The following is an 11,954-nucleotide window of genomic DNA, read 5'->3' as shown; positions in this document are numbered from 1 at the left end:
AGGCTGTGCCAGCCCCTCCTCACCCTACATCTTCTCACCATCTAATCTAACCCAGCCTACAACCAATGTCTTCCAACAAGAGAAAGGGGAGGGAGCATTGCTGCTAGTCTTAGCGGAGGGCAGTAAAACTTAGTTGGGATTACACCAGTTTCCTGGCTCTTAATGTAACGGGCATAGTCCTACTTCATTCAAAGCACAAGATTCAGCCCTGAGCATCTCTCAAGGATGACCCACACCAGTTCTTTGGGTTGGTAAGACCTACAAAAGCAGCCCAGGAAAGGGACAGAAAGGTGAGGGGGTGAGCAACTCTTCTTCCCTCCAAGACTTCTGGGACCAGGTGAAAACCCCAGGGGTCTCACCACACAGTGGGCTCTGGTGCCCATGAGTTTCATCTGGACTTGTCAACAAAGAAGCCAGGACAACACGGCCCCACCGGTAGGACTCCAGAGGCACTCTCCGGATGCCAGGAGAGCTGTGGGTCTACCTCTTTTCCCGAGTCCAAGAGAGACCCTGGGCTGCAGGCTTCCCTTTGCTTTTAGGAGAGTCTTCCACAGGGGCTGAGGCTGGGAGAAGCAGGGGAAAGGGGAAGGCGCCTCGGGCCTGGACGCTCACTGAGGACCCTCATACGCTCTTCTCCCCCACGCTCTGTTCCTTGGCAGAAGGATTCTTGTCCTGGCTTCCATCAGGGGGCGCCGGCTTGGCCGTGGGGTTGGGGCTGCTGCTGGCAGAGGGCAGGAGGTTGGCCGACTGCAGGACGGCCTCCGAATGCTCCCGAGCCTTCATGCGCAGGGCAGCCACGCTGGCTGTGCGGTTGCTCTGGCAGCCGTAGGTGGGAAGGAACGACAGCCCCATGGGGTCCGGGACACAGCAAGAGCACAGAGGGCCCCCTGAAAAGAGGAAAAGCAACAGGCTGCCATCACTGCCCACATTCTGTCTACCGGGACACGAGGTAAGGGTAAGGGGCCGACTGATTCTGTTTGGTTCAGGACCCATATAGGAGAGGTGACAGGACAGGGGCTCAGGACCCCAAAGATGCACAGCACAAGAGATCCAGCTGTTAGCCCAAGGAATTCTCAGAGCACAGGGGAGACCTCACCCATTCTGCTTCCCTCACCCACCAGCTGGGTGGCCTGATACTTACTGATACTAATACTTACCTCAGAGGATGGTTATGAGGATCCAGGAAAGAAATCCCACACTCACCGGACTACATGCCAAAGCCCCCGTGACAACTCACAGGGATGCTGCAGGGACATTTTCAACCTCTGAAGATGAAGGGAACCCAGCCATTTTTCAGACAGCTACTAAGTCGTCAGGACATTACTACTTATTGAGTGGCTTGAACCTAACCATTTAATGAACAAAACTTTTGGGTATTTCTTATGGCCCAAGAGAGTCATGAAGAATTAACTGAGACCCTCAGGGCATGGTGAAATGAGGTTTAAGAACCTCTGAAGCAATCAGTTGGGAAAGCACTTTGCATAGGTCCCATGTATGGAGTGGGGCTTGGGAGCAAGTGCCTGGCCCCAAGCATGCTGGCCAGCAGTACATAAACCAGCCCAGGAATGCTGTGAGCCACCCCTCTGCAGGCTCAATTTGAGGAAAGTCCCTCTTCATGGGTCATCCTCAACTGTGCATTTATTCAACGACTATCCCATGAGCACCCAGCCCTGTTCTACACCCTAGTGACAATCAGCAGGAATAAGGCAGCAGGACCCAACCTCACGGAGTACAGTTCTAGGGGAAAGGTATACTGGAGCCCTTGAGTTGCTGCTACAAAGGTAGACAGTAATATGTGCTCCAGAAAACACGAATGGAACACAATGCTCAGCAGAGACCTGAGCACAACTCGTCAGAGTGGCAGCCACATGAACGTCTAGAAAGAGCATGCAGCCAAGGAGGAGAGCAATGCAAAGGCATGGACATCGGAAGAGAAGTCACCTGTTCAGGGAGCAGCAGGGTGTTCTGACTGATGGAAGCCAAAGATTACAGGGGAGAGATGGAGCAGATGGATCAAGGCCATCAAGTCCAGGCTGCCCAGCAGCCTGAGCAGAATTCAATACAAGGAAGCCTCAGTAGGTTGGAGTAGAGTGTGTCACAAGCTTACCTACATCGGGGACAGGTGGGAAGGCCAGTGGGGTAGAGCAGTCCTAGGGAGAGTGGCCTGGCACAACATGGCTAGAGAGCAGGAGGTGAGGGGTGGCCAGATTCCAGTTTATGGGGAAGGGTATAGCTTGCACGGACCACTCATGGACCACAAGGAAGGTGATGGAAAGGAAGGATTCACACATGATACCTAGGCTTGGGCCTGAGCACCCACATGAATGGAGCTGCCATTCCTAAGATGGGAGCAAACAAAGAATGGTGTGTGTGTGTGTGTGTGTGTGTGTGTGTGTGTGTGTGTGAATGTGGAGGAGGATGGGGAGAGTCTGACCATGGAATCCTGTGGTCCTGTTCCCATCTGAGCTCTGAGGGGAGAAGTAAACAGTACTCAGCAGTCCTGGTACCACCCCTGTCCTTGAGGGACACCCATGGGTTCCAGCTGCCTATCACAGGAAGGTCTGGGGGCAAGAGTCACAGATTTCACACCCAGACCAGGTGGATAAACTCAGCTGTCGGCATGACATGCTTTGAGAGACTTTCTGAGCTCCCAAGACAGAACAAGCAATGGACCTGCATTTGTGATCCCTGCAGGAGATGCACATCCCAGCAGCCTCCACACCCCTCCCCACCCAGTCATCCTGGGCCAACTCCAGAGCCAGAGCCCACCAGGGGAGCAGGAGATGGACCACCTTGGCCCTGCCAAGGACAGTTGGGACTTAGTGCCTTTCCCTAAGGCCTGAGACCTGGGTCAGCCACAGCCCCTGGACCCACGTGGATGAGCCGATCTTTCTCCCCTTCTGACAGGAAGGGGACCACTAAGCCAGTCCTTCACCTCTTTCTGAAAGTGCTCATCAGCTTTGGAGGAAGCAGCACTGGAGACTGGGTATACCAAGGGACCAAAATCCCTTTGTCACGTGAATTCAAATTCCTTTTAAGCCGCTAAGCTCTTGCATGATCAGGCTCACACTGCACTCTCCTTCCCATGTGCTGGCCAGGATGCTTCCACAGGCTCACAGAGCATCACAGCAGAGCCTACATGGAGCTGTATTGCTCAGAGTTCCCTTTTTGCAGATGAGGAGATTGGGAGTGAATAGCAAGTGGCCAAGCTGGACCTCACCAGGCAGGGGGCCTGCTCCTCAAGCATTGTGTCCCTCTGTCTGAAAAGAAGGCACATTCTTCCCCAGCTTGGACCCTTCCCCAGGCTCGGTCTGTGGGTGAAGAGCCCCACACTCTGCCTTGGAATGTTCTCCTCACACCTCTCTCTCTCTTTAGGGTTCCTTTAGATCATCACCTCCTCGGGGGTCCTTCAAGACCTCCCCATCCAAAGTTGGCTCCTTGGCTACATTCCACTCTGCTCAAATCTCCAGAGCATCGGCCACAATGGTAGGGGATTGCTGACAGGTTGTTGACTTGTTTGTGGTCTGTCTCCCTCCACCCGACCCCCCCCCCAAGAGACTGAAGACTCCCAAGAGGTCAAGTATCTTCCTATCTTATTCACCCCTCTGTCCCCAATACCTGGCACAGTGCCTGAAACAGGCTGGGCCCTTGGGAAGTATATACGGAGGAAGGCAGGCAGGCGAGGAGAGCCACTGGCCCCAGCGCCCACTTATAAGATCAGCCCTCACGAGACAGCCCCAGCAGCATCCACTGGGATATTCCCACCTCCCTTCCTGGGGACACGGGTCTCCATGCCAGGGCAGGGCACCTTCCTCTCTCCTCAAGCACATCTGGATGTCTCTCTTCCTTTCCAAGCCTGCTCAGAGACAAAGGGAAGCTCACCTTTACCAGCACCCACAGTGGCCCCTTGTCACCATCCTGGCCACCCCGAGGGGGTGTGCATTACTCATCCCCACTCTCCAGGTAAGGAAACTGAGCTCCAGGAGTAACTGGCCCAAGTCTGCCAGTTTACTGTTTAGGTGGGACCAGAAATTTCTGATGGTGTTTCAGTGCTCCGGCGCTGTAATAGGGGTTAAAACACAACTGTGGCCTCCCACCTCAATTCTGACTGAGGGTCAATATGCAGGGACAAATCACAAATGCCAACTTTACACAGGGAATTCTGAGAGCCCATGTCACAGCCCCACACCCCTGGTGGGCTGCTAACCTCGTGCCATTTCTGGAAGCAGGGAACATGCAGAAAGTTATGCTGGGTCAGATCCCGAGTCCACTTCTCCCACTGGCCCTCATTCAACACAGCCACATACAGACACCAGTCACAGCTCGGTAGGGAGCTGCAGGCTCTGCTGGGACAGTGCCGGTGCCATGGACATGCTGGGACAGTGCCAGTGCCATCCAAGGACTGGGACCCCCTCCAGCATGCTCCCAAAGGGAGCATATGTTTGAGGAGACCACATATGAAGAACGGTGAAGGCCCTAAGCAGTAGGAATACTGGACATTTTCATCTATTTAGAATTTTTCTCGCTTTTCTACAACTAGTGTGATTTAAAAATCAAAAACACAGGGACACCTGGGTGGCTCAGTGGTTGAGTGTCTGCCTTTGGCTCAGGGCGTGGTCCTGGGATCGAGTCTCACACTGGGCTCCCTGCAGGGATCCTGCTTCTCCCTCTGCCTGTGTCTCTGCCTCAATCTCTCTCTCTGTGTGTTTCTCATGAATGAATAAATAAATAAAATCTTTAAAAAATCAGAAACACAATTTTAATTTTAAAATGAATGTTAAAAAGAGGTACATTTGAGGAGGGACTGGGAGAGGCTGGGCAGCCTGAGCGGGGCAGGTACTAAAAGTCTGAGGGGAGCTTGCCTGGACCTTTGGCCTGTCAGGGACCTGGGAGGGACCACAGTTCTCAGGATCTGCCCTGGGCAGCCTGCCCCTGTCAGACCAGCCCAAGAAAGGCAGGCTCAACTTGGTCAGGCTGATTCTTGCCTCCAGTGGTGAGGCTTTGTTCCAATGTAAGCGTCAAGCAGGGAACTAAAAGGTCTGTGACTCAGTGATGAATAGGCCACCTGCAGGATGGAGAAGTGCCGCTTGGACAAAACAGAGCCTCTTTCCCTAGGATCCACAGCCTACACCTGCACAGTCACATCCACAGCAGGTGGGCTCCCAAGAAAGCCACCAATAACTACACTCCTGGCCCTCAAAACCCAGATTCAAGAGTAAAAGAAACACATTAGCTCCCAAAACCAAGGCTGCAGGAGGGAGCAAAGTCTGTGCACATGATCTAGTTCACCCCCGACATTGGAGGGATGGGGAAACTGATGACCAGGAACACGACGACTCTGGGACACTCTGGTTAGTTAGCACTGTCAGGACTATGCACACGAAAGAAAACTGTTGAGTCTTTAAAAGGAAGGAAACTCTGGCACATCTACGATATGGATGAACCTCCAGGATGTTATGCTAAGTGAACAAGCCAGTCACAAGAAGGCAATTATTGCGTGGTTCCATTTACGTGAGATGCCTAGATGGGCATATTCATAGAGACATAGAACAGTGGCTGTCAGGGGCTGGGGCAGGTGAAAGTAGGACATTCTTGCTCAGTGGGCAGAGCTTCAATTTTGGAAGATGAAAAAAATTCTGGAGCTGGAAGGTGGTGATGGTTGCCCCACAAGAGGAACATATTGAATCCTTTTGAACTATATACTTAGAAGGAGTTAAGATGATCAATTTTACCTTCTACATATTTTATCACAATTAAAAATAAAATAAGGTAAAATAAATTCTTATAAATAAAACTGTAAGAGTTCAGGTCAAGGTCATCAGGATCATGAGGACTGCCCATGGCTGTTGAGACTCCTGTATGGCTCTTCCAATGGGTGAGAACCTCCAAAGTCCCTCAGGATAAGCACCCCCCACTCAGCTACATACCACCTCACATCCATGGGCTAAAGCATTCAACCCACCCTGCCAGTTGTGTCTTTGGCTAAGGAAGCAATGCATGGTTTGTACACCTCCCTTGAGCCAGGCCTCTGCCCCATGCTCTGCACCATGCCCGTTGGGTGGGCATTTCCACTGTAAGGCAGCAGGTGACCTGAGAGATGGTCCCAGGTCAACAAGATTCTTTGGTGCACAGCCCCTGAGAGATGTCACCCTCTTTTCCTCATCTACACCTCAAGTCTGAAGAGTAGCTAAAGCATCCTTCAAAGGGGGTTGATGCTTATAGGTGGACTCATACCCGTCCAAACAGCCACATCGAGGAGTGCTGACAGAGGAACCACTGGGAGTCACGCTTTGCCCTGCCCTTACTTGGATGAGAACATGGAAGATGTGCCAATTCAGAATGCACATATGGGCAAGCCAGAGAGCAATCTGTACAACAGACAAGATCAAAAGCAAACAAGGAGACAAATCTAACATGCTAATATTTATCAGGGAAAGGTATAGAGTCTCTGATGTGTGCCCAAGGATCCAACCCTACACAGGGGGTTGTGGCTCAGGGGAGCATGTGGTCAATATGACCTCACAGTAAGCTCACTGCAACGTCGTAGGCTGTGGGCTGCCTTAGCAGAGGAACCTACGGGGAAAAGGAGGATAAATTCTTTCTGCCCTCTGTCATGGTCAGACCATCAGACTTGAGGGAGGGGAGAGGGGAGGAGAGAAGGAAGGGAGGAGGGTGAAGTAAAAAATGAAACTATTTAGCTGGGCTGACCCCAGGGCACAGTGGGCACAAGATAACTATCTCTATCTCTCTCGTGCCAGGAATGAAACAGAAGCAATGGATAAAAGTATGAAAAAAAAAAAAAAAGGAGTTTTTCTTTCTTTACCATCACATGCTGTGCATTTGCAGAGGGCTTCCTAGGTTCCTGGTCATCATACCCAGAAGCCCCCTTGAAGGAACATTAGAGAACCATGCACATGGGCTACTGAGTGAGAAAGGGCTTTATTTAACTCCCTTTCAGCATAAAAAAAGTGGTTTTAGAATGGGATGTGAATTATAAAGTTGCGTTCTTCCAACCTTACCGCATTTTCAAAATTTCAATTGATGGTGTTAGAACTTACTACCAGCATTGCTCTTAACTCCTATAACCCTTTTTTAACAAAGAAAAATATTATTTCCACAAATAAGAGTCTCATAAAACTAACTCCGATTTCTTCATGATTCCAGAGTACCGATAGCATGGCCAGATTTCCCCAAGGCCTCCTTGCCCGAACAGCTTCGGCAACCCGGACCCTGACTGAAAACCAGAAGTGACACCACAGAGCTCCACCTGTGTAGTGCTCCGGATGGCAGATGGACCAGTAGTTACCAGCTAAAATCCCAGATCCCAAAGCATATGTGCTTTGCTCTGAAAAGCCAGACTCAAGGATCTCACCAAAGTACTTAGAGATTCTTTCAAGTGCACTTCTAACATAAATCATTCAGTTTCAAAGACTACCACCCACTAGAGAGAAATGTGCCTGCTAATGGCAGACTCATTGATGGCTAATATTGAGAAAAGACACAAAAATTTACGACAGCCAAAAGACTCAGAATGCACAGTAACCTGGAGCCATTTGGTACGGGGTAAGCAAGGAAAGCAGCACACCCCAGGATGGCCTGACACCCCTGGCCCACAGCAGGGACTGTCTCAAAGAGATGATGTCTGAAAGTTGTTTGATAACCGCCCCAGCAGTGCTCGCTTCGGCAGCACGTATGCTAAGATAACTGCCCCAGCCTGTGACTGTTAGTGATGGGGAGACACTGAGCCAGCCCGAGCACCCCCCTTTATTACATCAGGAAGGTAACAAAGACCCTCGAGAAAAAAGTCTACCCCCAAATCGAGTCACCCATTATCAAGGTTCCATAAAGTGAGAACAACAACAGGGGGTCTCTGAGGCCTGAAAAGCGGATGCAGCTTGCCTCTGAGGTGGAGGAAAGAGGGTTTTGACGTGTGACCCCCAGCCCCACCGCTCACCGGGCACAGGGGTCTCTCTCCATCTTTCCACACCTCGGGCTCCTTGTCTGTGGGGGGCAGTGAGACAAGCACCTCTGTGAGACATTCCATGGCACACCCAGCACTAAGGCCTCAAACAGTTACTATTTCCATAACCCCATAGAAATTAAAGGGTGATTCTAAGTCACAACCCACAACTTGTTCCAATCACCAACTTGTTCCAATTCATGTCAGCCACCAGCTGAAGAGCTGGCCCTGTGAGCAGCCCCTGTCCTCCAGGACACCCAGGACGAGCCGGGAGCTCTGCCACAGCCCACAGCCCACAGCCCACAGCCCGGGAGCAGGAGCAGCCGCCAGTTCGGTGCCTGTCCCCCATGCCCGACTGCCACCCTGCTGCCACCCTGGCCTGCTTCCTCAGCTGAGCCTTTCCTATCAGACCACAAACTAAAATAGCTAATTCTGCCAACAGAATTTTGGGGAGTAAGACAAACAAACTTTAAAAGTGTCCTCTTTTGGGGCATGCCTGGGTGGCTCAGTCAGTTAAGCATCTGCCTTCGCCTCAGGTCATGATCCTGGGGTCCTGGGATCGAGCCCTGCATCAAGCTCCCTGCCCAGAGCCTGCTTCTCCCTCTGCCTCGGCCTGCCTCTCTGCCTACTTGTGTTCTCTCTCTCTCTCCCTCTCTCTCTCTCTGTCAAATAAATAAAATCTTTAAAAAATAATAAAAATAAATGTCATCTTTTTAATTACTAGATTTCCAGAGTTGGGGCTCTAGGGGTTTTTTTTCCTATTTTTTTAATCTAGCAAAAACCTATAAATCATGAACGGGCTAAAAATTAAATTAACTACAGAGTAAGTCAATCTAGTGTGGCAAATGGTAACAATGTGACCAACCTCATGGCCCAATAACAGGGAACTGACTGAATAAGTTATAGTCACCCACGGAGAACACACGAAAGCTATGACAGAATTATATTATAGAAGCATACTTAGTGCTGTGAAAAAACTATGATGACATATAATAATGAAATATTAAGTTTTCAAAGTAGGTTGAGAGGGACACCTGGGTGACTCAGCGATTGAGCATCTCCCTTTGGCTCAGGGCGTGATCCCAGGGTCCTGGGATCGAGTCCCACATCAGGCTCCTCGCAGGGATCCTGCTTCTCCCTCTGCCTGTGTCTATACCTCTCTCTATGTCTCTCATTAATAAATAAATAAAATCTTAAAAAAAAAAAAGTAGGGGGGATCCCCAGGTGGCTCAGAGGTTTAGCACCACCTTCAGCCCAGGGCATGACCCTGGAGTCCCGGGATCGAGTCCCACTTCAGGCTACCTGCGTGGAGCCTGCTTCTCCCTCCGCCTGTGTCTCTGCCTCTCTCTCTCTCTCTCTCTCTCTCTCTCTGTTGAGAAATAAGTGAGTCAATATGATCCCACTTTGGTACATGTAGGTATGTGCTGTACATACAGATCCATGTATGCATAATACATATGTATATACACATAGTACATATATGCACACATATATGTACAACCATGTGCCATATCCACGTGGCATCAGTTAAAATACATATAAAAATTTATTAGTAGAAAATATCGATAAATTTAAACTTTTTGGCTTAAAATTTTTAATTTCTAAGTTATAAAATATATAAATTCATTAGAGATATACGTTTACAGATGGGAAGAAAACAAATGTACTAATACTAAATATTCATAGTGGTTGATTCTGGGTACTAAGGTTCTGAGTGACTTTTACAATTTTCTTTGTGTTTTATTGTATTTTCCACCCTTTCTATATTGACCAGGTGTTACTGTCATGAAAATGGTGTCCTTTTGGTGACTTGTGATTTCCAGTCTTCTTCCATTCAGATGATGAGAACAGATACTCTCCTTTAGAACAGAGCCCCACTGATACAGCCAAGGAAGAAGGGCCATGTCCTCAGCATTCAGCTAACACTCCAAAACTGTGAGTGGCCTCAGCCTACACTAACCAATGAACATGAGGTGGACAAAATAGCATGGAAAACCCACCAGGAGCCCTCGGCCCATCTCCTGTTCTGTGAGGTTCAAGGTCAGCGAGTCCCTTTGCGCGAGGTATGACCAACCCACCAGCAGTCAAACCCCCTAAAACAACACAACCTCTTCCTTGCGGCCCTACCAACGTGTGCCATCACCAACGTCTGTGCAAGAGCCATCTGGCCCCTAAATGAAGCCTGAAAGTGGTTTTGTTTGGAGAACATACTACCTCCTGGACACTAAATTAAAACACACAATTAGATTTCCATTAAGTTACAGCAAATTCTGCTGAATTGATCTAATCGGCCAACATTCCTATATGACATCATGCTTTAAAGGCTTGGCCTGAACATAAATACTTAATGTAATAAATACAGTCTGAAATATTTGATCTCCTTGGCAGTTTAATTGATCTACTACAGAGACTGACAGGAAAAATTAAGTTAGCTCTATCCCATCTCTGCCAATAGCACATTTTCATCATAAAGGCATGTGAACTATAATTTTGGTGACAAGCAAAGCTCATGCACACTGATTTCTTATTGAAAGTTCAGGTTAAGGGTAACAGATTTGAACAAGGAAATGAATAAGTGGATTTATGAGATCTTTAACACACATAGTTCCTGTTTTTTGATAGATAGATCGTTTCTATTTTGTGATTCCTAAGACCAGCCCCTTGTTATTCATAGGATTGTCTGAGTGGGGTGTTGGTAAGTGCCCACCATATGTAAGCACAGATTCTTAGATGCTGTGGCTTCGGGTACTCACCAATAATCAAGTGCATCAAGTCAAATTCCTACCCAAATGTCTTCTACCTCAGAACCCCTGATGTGCTTTCTTTTTGTCTCCATCTTATGGTTTATGTTGCCTTTTACCATGAATTGTGCTTATTTTTGTACCCAGTGCACCTTCCAAACGTACCATTAGCGCCTTCACCCCTCTCACCCCTATACTTCTGCTGCCAGTACTGAAATGTCCCATTTGAAAGTAAACATTGAATATTTGTGAATATATGAGGAAGGCAGAAAGGGAGGGAGAGTCTCTCCTTCCTGACTGAGCTGGCATTCTCTCTAGGTCCTCAGAGTCACCCTCCCCCAGGTTCTAAGCTTCCTCAGTACCTCATGGAGAGAAATAGGGCTCACGGCAAAGTTGCTCCATCTGATTAATGTCAAAATCCCCAGGTTAATTTGTCAGGTTATTCTGCTAGACTTGATGCTAGATCCCACCCCTGTCTGAACTCCACCTACCACTTGTACACCTACTATCAAATGACAGCCGCTCATTTGTTCAGCAAATGCTCCTTGATGGGAGGCAGCCCAGCCAAACATTCCTTGTGCCATGACAGTCTCAGAGCCAGCACCAGGGTCTCCTTTCTGCTTGGATGTCTTCGAAGGGGCAAACAAATAATGACAACACCCAGATCCAAGGACCCTGGCACAACCAGAGGAGCAGCAGGGACATGCGTTCTGGGCAGCCCGGTGCCAGTTAGCACTGCCCACCCTCCTTCGAGTGGCAGCCAAAACTCTGGACAGGCAGGCTGCTTCTCCCGCTGCCTCTGGGCACAAGCCAGAAACCTTCTGCTCAGCTCCCTGCACTCCAGGGCCCCATTGATTAGCAGGAAGGGCAAACCCATCAGCACCCATAGGAAATGGCTTCTGGAAAGTGAGTTGCAGTTTTTAAAGCCAGAGAATGACAGCAGGTGCCTGTAAAGGAAACAGAATCAATACAGGGTGTGGGCGGCTGGACGATGGGACACCTGGGTCTCTGACTTGTCCTGCTTCTGACAGATGTACTACATGACCTTGGGCAGTCCCAGCCCCTCTCTAGGCCTCAGTTTCCCCACTATATCTTGGAATGTGAACCCACTCATTAAGAAGATTCCTTACAAATCTTAAGTGTTGGGATTCTCTCCCCTGTCTTCCTGACATCAAGTAGTCATGGAGAAGGCTAGGGCTGACCCAGTCACTTTCCCCATAAGCAGTGACTACCTTCTGCCCCATCGGGTTCCC

At 49.3% G+C, this 11,954-nt stretch overlaps 1 protein-coding gene and 1 long non-coding RNA gene across 2 annotated transcripts in view; one reads left to right on the top strand and one right to left on the bottom strand.

Moving 5' to 3' along the window:
• The window catches only part of DRGX (dorsal root ganglia homeobox), a 32,326-nt gene that overhangs the window by 1,345 nt on the left and 19,027 nt on the right, over positions 1-11,954 (bottom strand). The window contains exon 6 of the mRNA XM_077877053.1: positions 1-887. This exon is cut by the window's left edge and continues 1,345 nt beyond it. Coding sequence (XP_077733179.1) covers positions 622-887 — 266 coding nt within the window. The 3' untranslated portion in view covers positions 1-621. The remainder of the gene's footprint in view (positions 888-11,954) is intronic.
• Positions 6,623-10,312, top strand: LOC144300877 (uncharacterized). Its single transcript, XR_013367621.1, has 3 exons — positions 6,623-6,784; positions 7,165-7,563; positions 9,735-10,312. It is a non-coding gene; the product is annotated as an uncharacterized LOC144300877 (long non-coding RNA).

This window comes from Canis aureus, chromosome 29 (assembly GCF_053574225.1).
Source record: "Canis aureus isolate CA01 chromosome 29, VMU_Caureus_v.1.0, whole genome shotgun sequence".
Lineage (NCBI taxonomy): Eukaryota > Metazoa > Chordata > Mammalia > Carnivora > Canidae > Canis > Canis aureus.
The sequence above is the reverse complement of the archived record's forward strand: the minus strand, read 5'-3'. Positions and strand labels throughout refer to the sequence as shown.